At 44.6% G+C, this 19786-nt stretch overlaps 2 protein-coding genes across 3 annotated transcripts in view; one reads left to right on the top strand and one right to left on the bottom strand.

The window, feature by feature from the left end:
• The first annotated feature begins 1537 nt into the window (after nt 1-1537).
• SNU13 (small nuclear ribonucleoprotein 13) lies at nt 1538-7429 on the top strand. Its single transcript, XM_036251295.1, has 3 exons — nt 1538-1649; nt 6094-6214; nt 7040-7429. Exons 1-3 carry the CDS (start codon nt 1647-1649, stop codon nt 7300-7302), a joined length of 387 nt encoding a protein of 128 aa, XP_036107188.1. The 5' UTR covers nt 1538-1646; the 3' UTR covers nt 7303-7429.
• Nucleotides 7430-8113: 684 nt separating this feature from the next.
• Nucleotides 8114-19786, bottom strand: part of XRCC6 (X-ray repair cross complementing 6) — a 38505-nt gene continuing 26832 nt past the window's right edge. Inside the window, exons 11-14 of one of the 2 annotated variants that reach the window (XM_036251294.1) lie at nt 17001-17101; nt 12682-12795; nt 11284-11364; nt 8114-8237 (exon numbers count right to left, since the gene is read on the bottom strand). In XM_036251294.1, the coding sequence (XP_036107187.1) occupies nt 8215-8237; nt 11284-11364; nt 12682-12795; nt 17001-17101 (319 nt within the window). In that variant the 3' untranslated portion in view covers nt 8114-8214. Of the gene's footprint in view, nt 8238-10957; nt 11365-12681; nt 12796-17000; nt 17102-19786 lie in introns of those variants that run through there. The other variant, XM_036251293.1, reaches the window with a different exon arrangement.

Genomic DNA, 19786 nt, shown 5'->3' on the forward strand with positions numbered 1-19786 from the left:
ACGAAGAGGTGTCTAATAAGCCATGGCAAGGATTTAGGTTTTTAAGCACAGACATGTGGTAAAAGACAAATTCCTAAGACAAGTTGATCCTGATCATATGTCAACATTTATTAACTTACTAGCAAGGGAAACAGCAAGATAAAAAAGGGTGGGCTAGTTCTGAAAGAACATGGAAATTGAGTAATTATATAGTTGGGAAACAATTAATTAGGTAAACTGTACTGTCCCATTACTTTTGGTCATAAAAACGTCAAATCCCTATCAGTCATTACTGAGGAGATCTGGGATATGATGCCAGGTAGGCCAAATAACAATAAAATCTTGTTATAAAAGACACCAAAACACAAATAATAAGGACACATTTATTAAATTGGAATAAAAAGGTTTCATTCCCCTACCAGTGGTGGGTGATAGGTCCAATTAATACAGTAACAGGAAACAGGATCCAAGACAGGTGAGGAGCAGAGTCCAAATCACAGGTTCTGCTCTTAAATAGGAGCCATCAATAGACATTTCTTAATTTGGAGACAAATTTTGTTCTTTGATAGTTATATATGATTTGCATTAGGTGAAGTTTGATGGGGGGATTTTTGATGTAATAAATATTCAGTCCTGAAGCCAGTTGAAGCCCAATGACACATCTCATCTCAAGCAGAGCAACCAGATTGGAAAAGTGGACACAGAATAACGTAACCCAGGCCAATAGCCAAAAACACCAAGGTCCAGTTCTGGCTCTGCCACTGCCTCTGCCACTCTGTGATGGTGGGTAAGCAGCTTCCCCTCTCTGGGCCTCAGTATCTATAAAATGAAGGGGCTGAGCTGCATGATTCCTAAGGATCCTGCCAGTTCTCTACCTCTAAGTTTCCAAAGGAATTAACTGGAACTAGTCCTTAATGGTCTAGTTTTGGCTAGATCCAAACAGTCCTAACATATGCCTGGCACCATGTTGGAGAGAGATGGCTAAGGGCCATAAGAATCAGGACTTTTTGGAGGTGGGGAGGCATGAGTCTAGCCTTAAATAATGGAGAGTTGGAGAAGCATAGTGAAAATAACAGTTTGCTGGCCAGAAAAAAATGGGTGTCCTAGGACATCTCCAAACTCAACCCGACAGCAATTCAACCCCCATCCCCAAACCTGCTCCTTCCTGAATTCCCTACTCAATTGATTCCATTTCTGGTGGACTCCATTCCCTATCAGAAATTTTCACACGAATATCTGAATATGAAGGATAACATTTAGAATTACTTATCACCTCCATACCTTTCTCCAGTGATGAGTCAAAAAGATGATTTTGAACACTAGCATATGCTGAAACATAAACCGGCAATGAAATAATGACACCATTGAAACTCTTGGTTTTGGTGTATTTTTTTCTTTCAAGTTTAACTCGTTTCTACCAATAATGTGCAGTATAATGATGATAAAAACAGTAAATTGACACCCCACGCTCAGGATTGAGGCCATTCCCCGCGTCCCTTCCTGTGGCTCTTTAGCTGACCAGGCCCGCCCACTCTCAGTGACATCACTTCCGCTTCCTGCCGCACGCGCGGCCATTTCTACTTCCGTGCGACCTGCCGGCAGAGTGGAGCGCTGCTTCTCTGACGTCGGCGGCGCTTCTTGAGAAGTGAGACCGCGGAACCGCAGCTATGGTGAGTGCGTGCTCCTGGTAGAAGGACCGGGAAGCCGGAGACTCGGGGGTTCGGTTCGCTCACCAGCCTGAAGGGCCTTAACACGTGCGATGTTTCGACCCCAGGCCTGGGCTTAGAGTTGCGGTAGCTACGTAGTGTGGCCCTCCCGGGCCCGAGTCTGAACTCGCAGCTGCGCGGTCCCAACAGCCCCGCTGGAGCTTAGAGCCCCGGAAGCCTTAGGGTCCCGACTGTTGTGGTCGGAGCTGCAGCAGTCTGTGCGCGCAGCCGAAGTTCCCTGGTGAACGGAGAGGGCATGGTCCGACCTGGGAGATAGAGACCAACCCACGTGGGAGAGAGTAGAAAGTTGAATAAGAAAACTTTGCTCCGTCTTTTTTATTTGGAGGGGTGGGGATCGCTGGAGGATGTTGTGTAACCCTGGATTCGGATCAACCTCCCCTATCCCACTTTCCATTGCTGATGTTCAGGAGGAGAGCTCTGTGGATCTGCGCCTAGTGCTCAACGCGAGTTACACGTGCCAGGGACTAAAGGAGCCTTTGGCGTTGGGGGGTGTGGGGAATGTGGAGGATTCTGGAACCCCAGTTTGGACTACAGTAAAGGCTCCTGCGAAGCTGTAGGCTCAGAAATCAGAGGTCCTGGTAGTACCGTGTGCAGTTCGAATTTGGGGGCTATGTGGTGTACAGGAGACCAAATTGATGGAGCTAGTGGTTAAAGCTAGTTAGTGGTATGATTTAATTCACTTGTTTAGTTAACCCTTTTTAAAAAGTAAAAGATGGAAAAATACACTAAGAAATTTCATTTGCTATTTATAAGATAGGTAGTTTGTTTTTAAAGTTGAGCTGACTTTTTGCTGTTGACTGACATTAAAACAGTAAGGTGATTGCTTTTTAATGGTTGTTCAGGCTCCCCATTTTTTGCCCTTGATGTTTATTGAGAGTTGAGAATACTTCCTTCCAGAGATAGGTTGTTGGAAACCACCATGGGAATATCTGACATTTTAAAAAGTAACTTTGAGGAGTGATTGGAATTCAAATGTTGTTGGGTCGTTTATTGTTTAGGAGGTGATGTTTGTTGGTGAGAATTAGATTTTGACAAATGTCATTTCTCAGGTAGCCACCAAAAGAGTAAAAATATTTAACTCTAGTAGAGGGGAAAAGAGTGAAGAAAAAAAAATTAACCCAAAGGAAGAAAAGAAAGAAAAATAAACAACATGTGGGACCAATATAAGGCACAAAAAGAAAGAACATTTGAACCTCAGTGTTTACTTAATTTACCCAATCAATAGTTAAGGGACTAAATGCTCCAGTTGAAAGACAGATTAAAGTAAAAAGAATAGAAAAGATATGCCAATTCAAAGTGTACTGTAGCCTATATGAACATGAGAAAGAAATGATCTGTAAAGATATAGAGTGGCCAGAAAATACGGGACAAATTTGAAAATGACAGTTACAAGAGGAAAAGACAAATACGCAATCATACAGCATTTAAGTATGTAATTGTTAGATTATGAAGCCAAAACATCAGTATGAAATAGAGGATGTTAGCAACACTATGAGTAAACTTGATCTAGTGGTCATAGTAACTAGTAAATATTGCATCTGATAAGTATAGAAGACACTTTTTTTTTTTTTAACTTATCTTTATTGGGTTTTTGTTTTTTTTTCCATTTTTTGTTCAGATAGAGTGGGAGGGAGAGAAAGAGAGAGAAACATCAACATGAAAGGGCTGGGGACAAACTGCAACCGAGGTACGTGCCCTTAGCAGGAACTGAACCCGGGTCTCTCTGGACCGCAGCCCATGCTGTAACCGCTGAGCTAAACCGCCCAGGGCTAGAAGACACTTTTCAAGCAAGGAACATTTATGAAGATGGCTACCTACTGGATCATAATGCAAGTTCAACAAATTTTGAAAGATTGATAAAAATACAGACACAGGCCATGTTCTCCCAAACAAATTAGGAATCTGTAACAAAGTGTTTGGAAAGAAGATACAGCCCTGGCTGGGTAGTTCAGTTTGTTAGAGCCTGGTCCCCTGATATGCTAGAATCAACCAATGAATGCATGAAAACAACAAATCAATGTTTCTCTCCCCCTTCCTCTCTCTCTTTAAAAATCAATAAAATAAAATGCTTATGTTGGGAGAAAAAGAACTAAAAAAAAAGAGGAAAAGAACAAGAGGACAAAATAGCACCAAGGAAAATAGAAGGGGAAAGAAAGCAGATATTGCTGGAATAGAAAACAGATTCTAATGATAGAGGATGGACAAATCAGAAGACAGTTCTTTGAAAAATCCCCTTCAGTGAAATTAATCAAGAAAATAAGCATAAAGGCGCAACATAAGGAATTAACAGCATAAAGGAGATATAATCTGCAGACATTAAAAAGAAAGGATATTGCTCTGGCTGGTTTAGAGCCGGCCTGCAGACCAAAGGGTCTTAGATTCCATTCCCAGTCAAGGGCATGTACCTGGGTTGCAGGTTGATCCTTGTTGGGCTTGAAGTTGGGATCATGCATGAGGCAGCCAATCAATGTGTCTTTTTCACATCAATGTTTCTCTGCCTCCCTCCCTTCCGCTCTATCTGAAAATCAATTGGAAAAATATCCTCTGGTGAGGTTTAACAAAAAAGAAGAAGAAGGGTATTGAGCACAATTTGATAACTATAAACATAATTTCAGGTTAAACAAATGCCTATAAATATATAATTATCAAAACCAATTCAAGAAGAAATAGAAAAAACTGAGTAGTGAACAGCTAAAACAATTCCTTTTTAAATTAAGCCTATTTTTAAAATTTTTATTTATTGCCCTGGCCAGTTTGGCTTAGCGGTTAGAGCATCAGCCTGCTGGCCGAGGGGTCACAAGTTCATTCCCAGTCAAGGGCACATACCTGGGTTGCAGGTTCAATCCCCAATCCTGAGGGAGGCAACCAATCAATGTGTCTCTAACATCTGTGTCTCTCTTCCTCTCTTCCTCTCACCTCCTCTCCCCCTCCCTCCCTCCCTAAAAGTCAAAAAACAGCCCTGGCTGTTTGGCTCAGTGATTAGAGCATTGGCCCTCTGTCCAGGGAGACCCGGGTTCGGTTCCTGCTAAGGGCACGTACCTCGGTTGCAGTTTGTCCCCAGCCCTGGTTGGGTCAGGCGGGTGGCAGCCACTCGATGTGTCCCTTTCACATCGATGTTTCTCTCTCTCTCTCTCTTCTTCTCCCTCCCTCCCACTCTATCTGAACAAAAAATGGAAAAATGTCCTCGGGTGAGGATTAAAAAAAAAACAAAACGGGCAATAAGCACATGTTATCTTTTGTAGTGTTGGTAGCTGTTAATCAGTGTCTGGATCTGTTAATTAATTTATCTGGGTTGATTAATTAATATGGGTTGTAAGGAGGTGACTATATCAATTCCTTCTTTATAAGTAGGATAATGATACAAGAGAAACTTCTCATCTGCCGTTTGGTTGCATGGTGATATGGTTTATATAGAAAAGACAGGATAGATACTATTCTATTTACCAGTTTTCAAAAACACTGTTGATTCACTAGCATGGCTTTGACTTTGGAAACATTAGATGTTTTATATATTTGAAAAATAAAATTTAAAAGAATTTTTTTTAAAGCAAACTGAACCCTAGCCGTTTGGCTCAGCAATTAGAGTGTTGGCCCACGTACCAAAGAATTGTGGGTTTGATTCCCGGTCAAGGGCATGTACTTTGGTTGCAGGTTCAATACCTGGCCCAGGTCGGGTCATTTCAGGGAGGCAACCAGTTGATGTATCTCGCACATCAATGTTTCTCTCTCTCTCCCTCCTTCCACTCTATGTAAAAATCAATAGAAAAATATCCTTGGGTGAGGATTTTTAAAAAAGAAAACTGAATACAAATGAACCCTAATTGTCTATCAAATTGATAACCATAAGGAAACCTTTAATTTAAATAATTTTTAATATAGTACTCTGACTGAACAACTTTAGTCAGATATATTCTAAGAGCAAAAAGAAATTTTGACCTTAGTGAGTATGTTGTTGGTAGAGGCAGTATTGGTATAGATAGCAATTCTGAAATTATTTTCTATGATACAGGGTTGAATAAATGAGAAAATAATTTGATGTTTTGGTAACCAAAGTTCTTACTGAAGACAAAGGGAGATTCGAATGCTGCATGGAGAGTGGAGAGAAAACTGTGTGGCATTTCTATACATTTCTACCTTATTTTGATTCAGTAAAAGTATATGATCTTTATTGGAGTGTGTAATTGCTAACCCTTTTTTTTTTTTCAATCCTAATTTAGTTTTTCTAACTTGAGAAAGTGTGTGGGCCAGTGTCATTTATTAAGTGTGTGTTCTGGGGTAAGGGAGCAGGGAGGCTGACCAGTGTGTCTCGGTTGTCCATTATTTTGTGATTTGTCTGGAACAACTACTGGTTCAGTTTCACTGACGCTTTGATTTTTCCTCCCCATAGACTGAGGCTGATGTAAATCCAAAGGCCTACCCTCTTGCAGATGCCCACCTCACCAAAAAACTATTGGACCTTGTTCAGCAGTCATGTAACTACAAGCAGCTTCGGAAAGGAGCCAATGAGGGTAAAGCGTCCAGGGTGTTCCAGGGAGGTTGTTGAAGGCACCTGTCTCTGCCGGGAGTCCCTGGTCTAGGTTTCCAGTATGGAGAGGGCCAGATACTCTTTTTTTTCTCCCCAGATACTCTTGATTGGGACCAATGTGAGGACTTAAGAACAGCATTTTGGCATTAGATGATATTTTTAGATCCACCAATTGTTAACATTTTGTCATACTTACCTTCTAACGAGAGCCAGAATTTGAATTTGGGCAGTGTGGCACTAGAGCCTGTGCCCTTGTCTGGTACTCCAGCAGTAATGCAGAGTGTGGTCTGTGGGCCAGCGCTAGGCCACAGATAAACGGTCAGGAATAAGCACTTGAGCGATACTGTGTGGCGTTGTGCCTCCTTGTCAGTTGCATGTGGTGTGAGCTTGCCAGAAGTATTGCTTGTGGCAAGTTGGGGTGGTAAAACCATCACAGATCAGAGTTTGAGACGTGTTGCAGTACACTGCTTCATGCTGGTGGGGCTTATGTGAAAGCTGTTCCAGTCAACCAGGCAAGAGATGGTGGTGACTTGGACAGGTGGTACAGAGGAGAGGAAAGATTCAGGATGTGCTCTGGCAGAACTGATGGGTTTGATGGAGGGTTTGAGGAAGGCATTGAGGATGGCCCATTGGTGATTAAATCCCTTATCACTTCCCAAGGCCGCTACAGGACACAGAAAATTGCTTGTGCCTGGGATTTTTGCCCATTTTCTTGCACCTGTGTTTCTTTTCCTTGGAAATTGCTTCATTGCAGCTTCCCTGCCCAAATCCCACATCATCTATTGGCCTCATGTCCTTCTCTCCACAGCCACCAAAACCCTCAACAGAGGCATCTCTGAGTTCATTGTGATGGCTGCAGACGCAGAGCCTCTGGAGATCATCCTGCACCTCCCGCTGCTGTGTGAAGACAAGAATGTGCCCTACGTGTTTGTGCGCTCCAAGCAGGCACTGGGGCGGGCCTGTGGGGTCTCAAGGCCTGTCATTGCCTGTTCTGTCACCATCAAAGAAGGCTCACAGCTGAAGCAGCAGATCCAGTCCATTCAGCAGTCCATTGAAAGGCTCTTAGTCTAAACCAGTGGTCTCTGCCACACTCTCCCACTGACTCCTCCCCCTGGGGTTGTGTATCATATTGTCTGTGTTAGCATGTAGTATTTCCAGCTACCTTCTATTGTTATAAAATATTGTAGTAGTAAATCTGGTTTTTACACTTTTGTATTATTTTTGTTTTGTTTTCTAGGTCATCATTTCAACCCCCATCCCACCCCTGCCTTAAATCTTTCCTCCCTTTAGAAAAATGAACTAAGACCCAGAACAAGTGGAAGCAAAGTGGTGACACCATTCAAAGGCAGGGAAGAGCCAGGATAGAGATCTGGTTCCAGCTTTCGGGCACTAACTCCTTTCTGTGTGCAGGGCATAGTGAAGTAAACAACCCCACCTTGATTTCCCTTGTGCCTGGCTACAGAACCATTCCATACATGTTTAAATGATCTAGGGGTTCCTTTGCTCTCTAGGGTGTTACATATCATTTGGGGAGGAAGCATGTATTCTGTGAGGTGGTTGTATGCCCAAATGTCATTTGTTAATGTATCCCTAACCATTTGCTTTTGGTAACAGGATGTTATGACCGTTCCCCACAACTCTCAGATGTGTCCCTGAGGGTGGCAAGACAGCAGCATACTGAAGAGATGTGTGCTGCAGGATTCCTGAAGTGGCCTGGGCTAGTGAGATGGGGCAGTTGACCTAGGTCTTGAAAGAGTCTGGAGTGGCAGGAGAAAATAAGGTGAACTGGTGCTGGAATGAAGGATTCTGGGCAAGCTTGGAGACCTGGAAGCTACAACAGAGGTGGTGGAGTCCAAGGAAACATCTCTCTGGTGAAGAGATTTCTTCAGTGGACACTTGGTACCAGCTCTGAGAGCCCTTACCTGTTTCCTGCCACGATGTGGGTCAGATGTATGTATTCTTGATCACATCAGAAGGACAGTGCTAATGTGTCAGTCTTGTGAGTCCTAGTAAAGAAATATATTCATACTCCAATTTAAAGAAAGTGTGATTCTTGGTAGGTATCCAGCTAATACTTGAAGAACTGCCTAGCATTATTAGAATGGTTTTAGCTTCTTTTTTTTTTTTTTTTTTTTAATCCTCACCCGAGGACATTTTTCCATTTTTTTGTTCTGATAGAGTGGGAGGGAGAGAGAGGAAGAGAGAGAGAGAGAAACATCGATGTGAAGGGACACATCAAGTGGCTGCCACCCTCACAACCAACCAGGGCCGGGGACAAACTGCAACCGAGGTACGTGCCCTTAGCGGGAACTGAACCCGGGTCTCTCTGTACCGCAGGCCGACGCTCCAACCGCTGAGCCAAACCGGCCAGGGCGGTTTTAGCTTCTTAAACTTGCCACCAAGAAGCTGTGCAAAAGCCATCAGTACCAGATGGTTTATGGTAGTTCAAAATGTCTTGTACAGACTTAGTCACTGAGGTGTTGCTATCACTCTATCTAGAACAGGGTTTCTCAACCTCAGCACTCTTGACATTTCGGGCTGAAGAACCCTTGTGGTAGAGGGCTGCCTGAATGTTGTAGTGTTTAGCGGCATCCCTGGCCTTTAGCCACTAGATGTCACTGTTAATCTTAACCCCTCCCTCTGGACATTGCCGAATGTTCCCAGGTAGCAAAGCCACCCCTAAGTTGAAAACCAGTTGGAGAATTAGGGCTCCTAGTAGCCCTTGGGACATACTGGCAAGGGAGGGGGGATTGGTATTGGTGACTGAAACCACTGCCCACTTACCTGTCTCATCTACTTTTTATCTAAGGAGGAAGTGCCATGAGAGCCTGATACCTCATTTTCTTACAAAGTACAAATAACTGAGTCTTGTGATGGTCAGATTAATGAAGCTAGATTATATTTGGTTTCCTCTTTGCCAGCCTGGGCCCATGTGCCCACTCCAGCAAGAAGCGTACCTGTCGAACCTGGAAACCACCCTGTCCTGTTAAAGGCTATTCTGTGCCTGCTGGGCCAGTCTTCCCCCAGCTTGCTTCAGTGTTTATACACACCCTCCTCTTACCCCAGCCATTTTATATTTGTGGGTGGTGCAGTTGGAGGTACTTACTACTTGTACTTTTTTGTTACATGTTGTGTCTTTGTAGTCATACTCTAAAAGACTGAAATAATTTGGGGGCAGAGGGAAATAAGAAACCCAATCTTCACCTAAATGGAAACAGGCTTACCCACTAGAGCCCTAAGAAGTGGGGTGGGGTAGGGGCTCCTGGGATCTTCATTCCTGGTGCCTGGAGTGTTAGTTCAGTTCCTACTGCTCTACTGTAAGCCTTCAAAGGGCAGGGTGTCAATTTGCAATCACCTAAAAAACCCCTGTGGTTCTTCCCTGCTCCTAATGACCTCTACTGCATGTCCTGTGTCTGCTTCACCATGTTCTATCTTTGCTTAGTGTTTTCATATTTGAAAACTAGAAAGCTAGAAAGAGGTCTCAGTAGAAAGCTAGAAGTTAGGTCATGAGACGCTCATTCTAGTCCTATAAAGGACACAGGACCTACAAACCCTGAATCTCAAGCCATCCTCAGAGGACACAAATCCTTCCAGATGTCTTCCTTCCTTCTCTCAAGCCAATTCTTCAAAAGCAGTAGCAGAAAAAGCAGGGAAGGGACAGGGAGGACGGAGGAGATGGGGAGGAAGAAAATGACTCAACTCCTTTTCCACTTCTAGTACTAGGACCTCTCCTCATCTTGAATTTCCTCCTGCTCCCCTGAAAAATAAGAGGAATAACTGAACTGGAACCCAAATTCTCAGGGCAATAGAAACTGTCTTCATATACTTGAGTGTCTGAGGGGTGATAATTACTCATGAAGCAAATGGTACCAGTATTAGAAATGTTACATTCTTATTGCCTCTGAAATCTGATCTTTATATCTTTTTTTTTCTTTATTGATTTTAGAGGAAGGGAGAGGGAGAGACAAAAACATGGATGAGAGAGAACATCGACTGGCCGCCTCCGGCATGCCCCCCATTGGGGATTTGACCCACAACTTGGCCATGTGTCCTGACCAGGAATTGAACCGGCGACCTCTTGCTGCATGGGTTGAGGCTCAACCACTGAGCCACACCAGCCAGGCTGATCTTTAGATCTTAATATGACAATTAAAGGAAAAAAGGTGAGCGGGCAGGATCTTGCTAGGGCTTGTCATCCCTGAAGTATGTTCACCCAATCTTTTTTTTTTTTTTTTTTGGTACATGACCCTAGTGGGAACCAAACCCAGGACTCTAGATCACAGGCCGATGCTCCGACCACTGAGCCAAACTGGCCAGGGCTGTTCACCTGTTTTTAATCATCACATTCTCTGCCCTGGCCGGTTTGGCTCAGCAGTTACAGCATCGGCCTGCGGACCAGAGAGACCTGGGTTCAGTTCCCACTAAGGGCACGTACCTTAGTTGTGGTTTGTCCCAGCCCCGGTTGGGGTCGTGTGGGTGGCAACTAGTCGATGTGTCTCTCTCACATCAATGTGTTTCTCTCTCTCTCTTCCTCCCTCTCTCCTTCCTGCTCTATCTGAAGATAAATGAAAAAAAAAAAAAAATCACATTCTCTTCTACCTTCATTGGTATTCATTTTGTTCCCATTGTGATGATGTGTATTCCAAGTGGTAGAGAAAATTAAGCTAATAGCCAATAACAAGTGATCTTTAGATGCAAGACAGACATTCTTTCACACTAAACAGTATATAGTACAAAATTAGGGCTCTTTATTCAGACAGTAGAATAAGGCACAACAAAGTGGGAGGACTACTCTGTCTCCATGGCAACAGAAAGTCTCATAAGTATAAAGTTCTGGCTTCTGTCAGGCAGACTTCCTGGCTCAGGAGGAATATTTTTTAACTTGAGAAAACCAGGCAGCATGGCTACAGGGTGGAAGGGTTGCTAGGGGGACAGGCTCTGGTCAGTCCTGGAAGTGTTTGGTGAGTACATCCAGCAGCTCCTGCTTCCTCATCCCTCCCTTCAGTCCACACACCCTGCAGGCTTCCTTTAGCATGGGCACAGTGAGCTTACCCAGCGTCCCCTTGCTGACATGGGCCTTCAGTTCCTCCTTGGATAACTCCATCTTGGGCCTTTTGCTTACAGAACTTTCATCTGGGGAAAAAGGTCAGGAGGGAGTGATTGGAAATGCTACCAGTGGCATCCCAGCTACACTGCAGAGGACCCTCATGATCTGGGCTGCAGCCAGCCATTCTCTATAAAGCTGTGATGCCCACTTAGAACACCATGGGAAAGATAGGTGTCTTGATAAGGCAGCTTCATTTAAACATAAAATCAAAACTATCAACCCAGGAGGGAATTAAGAGTAGTCTGCTGCCCACTCTAAATGAGCAAGCCATTCATTCCTTCCCTCCGGCCTTCCAAAAGCATTTACAGAGCACCAAGTAAGTACCAAGGCACCATGCTAGGTAACAGAATGTGTCAGCTGAGCAAGGTAAACAAGTACATCACTGGAGCATGCACAGAAGAGCGATGTTCACATGGGCACTAGAGTCGCTTCTGATGCAGAGGGTGAAGCCCCATGGCCACACCTACACTCGCACAGCTCCACTGCCCTCGGTGGTCTCAGGCAGGCGAGGCCCAAATCTGGCTTTACTTACCAAAGATGGCCAAAAGGGTTACAGCCTAAGCCAGAACTATTCCCAAATGGTGAGAACTCAAAGGGCTGTCCTGAAAACAGAGTCACTCGTGGTACAGTAGTTTGGATACAGTGGTAAGGAAAAGGACAGTCCAATAGAAAAAAAGGGTTAAGACTAAAAACTGGAAGTTCACAGGGGCAAAAAAAAAAAAAAAAAATGGTCCAAGAAAATTACATTTCACTGTTTATTTGATCACAAATCAAAACAGGATATAATTTTCCTTCTTATTTTTTGTGAAAAATTTAAAAAGTAGTATATAAAGTCCAGAATTGGTGAGAGATAAGGAAACACACCCATCCCTTCTTGGAGAGGGTATACATTTGTATCACTTTTTCAGAGGCAAACTGGCCATCCTTATCAGAACTTGAAATGTTTACACCTTGACCCAGTAATTCCAGTGTTAAGAACTGATCCTATGGATCTGCTCATACAAGTACACATGACGGTGGTCCATGTTCACTGCAGCATATCCATCAGTAAAGGTCTGGTTGAATCAACCAGCACATCTATCCAATGAAGTACTCTGTAGCCTCATTTTTTTTAATGATGCTGATATGTATGTGTAGATATAAGTAACTGTCCAACATAAACAGCTGAGTAACACAATAAACTAGACACAATGTGAATACTACCCCATTTATGCTAAAATATGTATTTGTATTATGTAAATATGTAGGTTTGTATAGATACAGAAGAGTTGTTATCCTCTGTGGTAAGACCATAAAGACAACATTTGGAAATAACCCACTGGACTTCCACACCCAACTCTCACCTTGTTTTCGCTTCGAAACTTTTCCCTCAGGATTGTAATCTGGTGGGTATACAAGCTCCTTAAACTCATCTACGAGGGAGCCCAGTCTTCCATCCATTGCTTCAACCTTGGGCACTAGGAAATCAAAACAGGAAAAGTGGCCTGCCAAGCTGCACAAATCATGGCTTCCTGTAAGCACCTAATGGGGTTGGGGGAGGTCGGGGAAGGAAGGGTTCACAAGCATGCAGCTGACCTGGCCATGAAAACATTCAATAAATTTTATCTGACATTTACCAAGTACATTCTAACAACTACATTTAATGGGGACTTGCAATACTCAGGCACCCTTCTAAATGCTTGTTAACCTCTAGCCCTGGCCAGTTTGGCTCAGCGGTTAAGAGCGTCAGCCTGAGGTCCAGAGAGACCCAGGTTCGGTTCCTGCTAAGGGCACGAACCTCGGTTGCAGTTTGTCCCCGGCCCTGGTTAGGTTGTGCGGGTGGCAGGCACTCGATGTGTCCCTTTCACATCGATGTTTCTTTCTCTCTCTCTCTCTTGCTCTCTCTCCCTCCCACTCTATCTGAACAAAAAAATGGAAAAATGTCCTCAGGTGATGATAAAAAAAAAAATGACTACCCTTTAAATGCTTGTTAACCTCTGGGGTCAGAAAATTTGTCTCCCTGTTTTGAGGAAAACAGAGGCTAAATGACCTATCTGAGGTCAAACAGCTGGGAAGTGATTGAGTTGAGAACTGGGCTGGACTCTGGAGATTCAAACAAGTTTAGGCCCGGGCTTACAGTTGAGTCAGGATAAGGAGGTGGTAAAAACAGATGCAATAGCCCTGGCCAGTTTGGCTCAGCGATTGAGCATCAGCCTATGGACCAGGGAGTCCTGGGTTCGGTTCCTGCTAGGGGCACGTACCCAAAAAAAAAAAAAAAAAACCCAAAACAAAACAACATAGATGCAATACAGCTGGGCAAAGCCATGAATGAAGAGACTGTACAGGACAGAACCTGGGGAAAGACTCTGGAAAGCTGATTGATCTTCCTCAGGCTGATACTATTCCAAGCAGGAAAAGGCACAGGGGTAAGAAACAGCAGGCAGTATACAGCTTAAAGACAGGACAGAATCATTAAGGAGGCCAGAAAGGCAAGCACAGTCAGGTCACACAGAAACCTCATCATAAGAACAGTGGGGAAGGACTTTTGGTCAAGATGGTGGGTAGGTAAATGTGGTATCGCGTCCTCTCACAACCACACCAAAGTTACAACTAAACTACAGAACAACCATCGTTCAAAACCACCTGAAATCAAGCTGAATGGAAGTCCTATGACTACGGAATTAAAGCAGCTGCATCGAGACTGATAGGAGGGGAGGAGGCACGACGGGCTGGTCCCACACCCACGTGTGACGGATAAAAATCAGGAGGACACCCAGGCCGGGAAAGTCCTTCCTGAGGAGTGAGGGGTCCCTGTCCCACACCAGATGCCCCGCGGTTCCAGTGCCAGGAAAAGAAGTCCCCATAACTTCTGGCTGGAAAAACCAGCAGGAACTGAGGCTCAGGGAGGCTGAGGCGGCTGGAGCCCAGGCAGCTCCTCTTAAAGGGCCCAAGCACGGACATATCGGACTCGCTCCCTCTAAGCTTGGAGGGGAAGTAGCTGGAGGGGCACCAGAGACATACAGGGAAGAACTGAGCTGTTTGGCATTGGAGCGAGGGCTGGAGAGGGGGCCTTCTCCGGGACAGACTTGTTCCTTTGGTGAGCCCTTCCCTGGGGCGGCACAGAGTCACCATATCTGGGACTCCAGCAACCTGGCTCACACTGGGAGCCCCGCCCTGGTGATTCCCTGAAACCCCGCCCCATCCAACTTTCAGGCCCACCCAAGCTGTTGCCAGTTGCTTAACCATAGGATTGGCCTGTCTTGGATCCTGCTTCAGGTTTTCCTAAATTCTTTCAAACAAGTATCATCTGGTCTCAGACAGCCCCATACCCCTCGTTAAGTAATACACAGAAAAAACACAGAGAGGTACCAAAATGAGGAGACAAAGAAACAGGTCCCAAATGAAAGAACAGAACAGAACCCCAAGAAAAGAACTAAGCGAAATGGAGATAAGCAACCTAACAGATGCTGAGTTCAAAATACTGCTTATAAAGATGCTCAGTGAACTTAGTGAGGACCTCAAGAGCATAAAAAAGGACCAGTCAGAAATGATGGATGCACAGTCAGAAATGAAGGAGGCATTAACTGAAATAAAGAATAATTTACACAGATTCAATAGTAGAGTATGTAAATCCAAAAAGCAAACCATTGATTTGGAATATAAGGAAGAAAAAAACGCCCAATCAGGACAGCAAAAAGAAAAAGGAACCCCCCAAAATGAGGACAGTGTAAGGAGCCTCTGGGACAACTTCAAGCGTGCCAACATTCACATATTGGGGGTGCCAGAAGGAGAAGAGAGAGAACAAGAAATTGAAAACCTGTTTGAAACAATAATGGCAGAAAACTTTCCTAACTTGGTGAAGAAAACAGACATACAAGTCCAGGAAGCACAGAGAGTCCCAAACAAGATGAACCCCAAGAGGCCCACACCAAGACACATCATCATCAAAATGCAAAAGGTTCAAGACAAAGAATCTTAAAAGCAGCAAGAGAAAAGCAGTTAGTTACCTACAAGGGAGTTCCCGTAAGACTGTTGGCTGATTTCTCAAAAGAAACTTTCAAGCCAGAAGGGAGTGGCAAGAAATATCAGAGTGATGAAAAACAAGAACCTACAACCAAGATAACTCTATCCTGCAAAGCTGTCATTTAGAATCGATGACCATATAAAGAGTTTACCAACAAGAAAAAGTCAAAGGAGTTCATTACCACCAAACCGTTATTATATGAAATGATGAAGGATCTTTTTGAAGAAAAAGATAAAATATATGAACAAACAAAATGGCAATGAATACATATCTATCGACAATGGAATCTACAAACAAAATGAACAGGCAGAACAGAAACATTCTCATAGATACAGAGAACATTTTGTTGGTTGCCAGATGGGAGGGGGGTTGGGAGAATGGGTGAAAAATGTGAAGGGATTAAGTACAAATTCATTGCTAGACTGACAAACCTCAAAGGGAAAGGGGTTGGGGGGTGGAAAGAAATAAACCAAAGAACTTATATGCATAACCAATGGACACAGACAATAGTGTGGGAAAAGGTGGAAGGGGGGTGGGAGTGTGGAGGAGGGGGTCAATGGGGGAAAAATGAGGAACATCTGTAATACATACAACAATAAAGATTTAAAATAAAAAAAAAATAACAGTGGGGAAACTGAAGGGCAGCAACAGGATCAGATTCACATTTCAGAACGATCACCCCAACAGCTGTGTGGAGTATGAACTGAAGGCAGGTAAGACAGAAGGCTGAAGCACTGTTGGGGGGTGGGGGCAGCAGGCATTAGACTATAAACATGAAAAGGGGCAGATCTAACAAAATCTTTTTGTTGTTGTTGTTAATCCTCACACAAGGATATTTTTCCACTGATTTTTAAAGAGGAAGAGAGAAAGAAACATCAATGTGATAGTGAGACATTGATCAGCTGCCTCCTGCACACCCAATACCAGGAATGGAACCCTCAACTTGGGCATGTGCCCTAACTGGAAATCAAACTGGTAACAGGACAATGCCCAACCAACTGAGCAACAGAGGCCAGAACTACATTGATTTTTAGAAAAAGGGAAGAAGGGAAGGGGAGAGAGAGAGAGACAGTGATGTGAAGAACATTGATTGGTTGCCTCCTGCACACACCCCAACCCGGGATCAAACCCACAACCTGGGTACATGTCCTGACAGAATGGAACCTGGCACCTCTGGTGCATGGGACAATACTCCAACCAACTGAGTCACACCGGTCAGGGCTGCAAGACCTACTCAGGTGTGGGGGCAGGCAGGTGGAGGGGTTGGGCACCAGGAGCATTCCCCAAGGCAAATACCATGCCTGCCTCACGGTTATGAGGACTGAATGAATGAGCACATAGGACAGTGCATGGCACACAGTAAACACTCAATAAACTGTAGATTATTATGTTTTGAACTTTTACCATCATGCAGCCATGAGGTGGCCTAGTTCAGAGGCAGTTCTCAAAAGCCTGGCACTTGCTCCTCCTCTCACTGCAGGACCAGCCTGTTCCCAGACAGTCTAAGCTAGTCTAGAAAATCTCTCAGACAGAGACGGGCTGGACAATGAGGTTAAGTCTTGACAGGGTGCTAGGAAATGCATCCACATTACTGTCCAGAGTGAGCTCAGAAAGAGAGCCTGCCATGACAAGTTCTCAGCGCAGTCGCAGCCTTCTTACATGTCAGATCTACTGCTTGTTCAGGCTCCGTCAAATCCAAAGCCAAGGCCTCCAGGTTCCTGAAGTGCTGCTGCAGTACCGGGTTCTCAAAGCTGTCACTTCTGTTAAAATAATAATGGAAACAAATAAATTTTAAAATAAAAACGGTGATGTTTTTAAAATAATAAAATTAAATAAACCCAAGTTAGTGCAGGTCCAAGGTCAGCTGAGAAAACGCCCCAAGTAAGAGTTAGGAATCTTATCGCTCTCTTATTTTTTAATCCTCACCCAAGAACATATTCAGTGATTTTTAGAGAAAGGGGAGGAAGAGAGAATGAGAGAAAAACATCGATGTGAGACAGAAGCATCAATTGGTTGCCTCCCATACATGCCCTGACCAGGGATGGAACCCACAACCTAGATATGTACCCTGGCTGGGAATCGAACCCACAACCTTTTGGTGTATGGGAAGACAATCCAACAGAGTCACACTGTCCAGGGTGAGAATCTTGTCTCTTGAATTAACTTCTCTCTCTCCAATTTTCAATTTATTGTCTGACACTAGAGACCCAAAACCTAATTTAAAAGCAAATAATATCTGCCCACCTGGAAGCTTTAGGCAGATAATAGTGGAAGTGCAGGACTATGTAAATATAGAGAAGAGACGAAGGAGAGATGATGGGAAATAGGGAGACAATGGACCTGAAGACATTTTCTTCCCGTACTTCATAGCAGCATGGTAGTAAAAAGAGAAAGAGCCCGGGCCAGTTTGGCTCAGCGGTTAGAGCGTTGGCCTGTGGTCCAGAGAGACCTGGGTTTGGTTCCCACTAAGGACATGTACCTCGGTTGCAGTTTGTCCCCAACCCTGGTTGGGTCGTGCGGGTGGCAACCACTCCATGTGTCCCTTTCACGTCGATGTTTCTCTCTCTCTCTCTCTCTCTCTCTCTCCCTCCCTCCCTCCCACTCTATCTGAACAAAAAATGTAAGAATGTCCTCGGGTGAGGATAAAAAAATAATAATAATAAAAAATAAAAATAAAAAAGAGAGAATCTCGAGTCAGAAAGACCTAGCTCCTTCCAGCTGGATGAGTCTCCACAGGCTGCCTCACTCCTCTAAGCCTGTTTCTTCATCTGTAAAATGGCCATGAAACCTAGCTTTCAGGGTGTACAGCAAATGGGAACATGGACCCCTTCCCAAGCTACAACTCCCCCTCCTACCCTGTAGAAATATGGTGAAGGCCACCTGTAAACGGTCGGTGAGACCTGAGACCTGGCGAGCCTGGCCAGCTCCTTGGTCAAGGGAGAAACTGCTGCTGAATGTGAGCCTGGACTGAAAACAACCGCAGAGAAAACAGCTTGCGTTTTGATTTCACACAGCTGACCTGCATGCCCTGTGCGCTTGTTTTCTGTTCTCTACACAACTCTGTACTGCGAAAGTCTGGGTTGTGATAAAAATTTCTCTGGCTGGCTGTCCCTGGCATGTCCTGTCTGCAGGCCGAATGGGAACTGGCGGAAAACTTCACTGGTTGGCCACCACTGATGAGCACGTGAGACCTAATAAACCCTTGTCTTTCAAAGCCAGTCCTCCAGGTTATTTCTTTGGAATCTACAAACAATACACTGAGATTTTCTTGAGTTCCTGCTCTCTGCATAACACAGGGTTCTTTTTTTCTCTTAAACTTTTTTCTTTATTGATTTTAGAGAGAAAGGGAGAGGCAGAGATGGAAACAATGATGAGACAGCATGCAGCTGCCTCTTGCATGCCCCCTACTGGGGATCAAGCCTGCAACCCTGGCATGTGCCCTGACTGGAAATTGAACCTGTGACCTCTTAGGGCATTCAAAGATGCTCAACCACTGAGCCACACCAACCAGGCTAACACAGGGTTCTTATGATGAATAAATGAACCCAGCCGGTGTGGCTCAGTGGTTGAGCGTTGACCCATGCACCAGGAGGTTGCTGATTTGATTCTGGATCAGGGCACATGCCCAGGTTGTGGGCCACATCCCCAGTGAGGGGCATGCAGGAGGTGACCAACTGATGTCTCTCTCATTGATGGTTCTATCTCTCTCTCCCTCTCTCTCTAAAAATCAATTTAAAAAAAAACAGCCCTGGCCAGTTTGGCTCAGAGGTTAGAGGGTTGGCCTGTGGATCAGAGAGTCCTGGGTTCGGTTCCCGCTAAGGGAGCGTACTTCGGTTGAGGTCCCCCAGCCCCTGTTGGGGTAATGTGGGTGGCAGCCAGTCGATGTGTCTCTTCACATCAATGTTTCTCTCTCTCTTCCACTCTCTCTCCTTCCTGGTCTATCTGAGGATAAGTGCAAAAGTGTCCTCGGATGAGAATTAAAAAAAAAAAAGACTTACCCTGGCCGGTTTGTCTCAACCGTAGAGCCTCGGCCCTCGAACCAATGAGTTGTGGGTTTGATTCCAGTCAAGGGCATGTACCTCGGTTGCGGTTCGTCCTTGGCCCTGGTCGGGCCATGTGGGAGGCAACCAGTCAATATGTCCCTCTCACGTTGATATTTCTCTCTCTCTTCCTTTTTCTTTTTTTATCCTCACCCAAATCTATACAGTTTCCATTTTTTATTCAGATAGAGCAGGAGGGATAAAAAGGAAGAGAGAGAGAGAGAGAGAGAAACATCGACATGAAAGAAACACATCGAGTGGCTGCCACCCACACAACCCAACCAGGGCCGGGGACAAAATGCAACCGAGGTACATGCTCTTAGTGGGAAGTAAACCCGGGTCTCTCCAGACCGCAGGCCAATGCTCTAACCACTGAGCAACCGGCCAGGGCTCTCTCCCTTTTTC

The sequence above is a fragment of the Molossus molossus genome, unplaced genomic scaffold, assembly GCF_014108415.1.
Source record: "Molossus molossus isolate mMolMol1 unplaced genomic scaffold, mMolMol1.p scaffold_m16_p_10, whole genome shotgun sequence".
NCBI lineage: Eukaryota > Metazoa > Chordata > Mammalia > Chiroptera > Molossidae > Molossus > Molossus molossus.

Excerpts from the sequence above, each read along its gene's own strand:
- SNU13 (XM_036251295.1), top strand. Across the intron at positions 6,215-7,039 it reads TCGGAAAGGAGCCAATGAGG|CCACCAAAACCCTCAACAGA; the intron begins GTAAAGCGTCCA and ends TTCTCTCCACAG.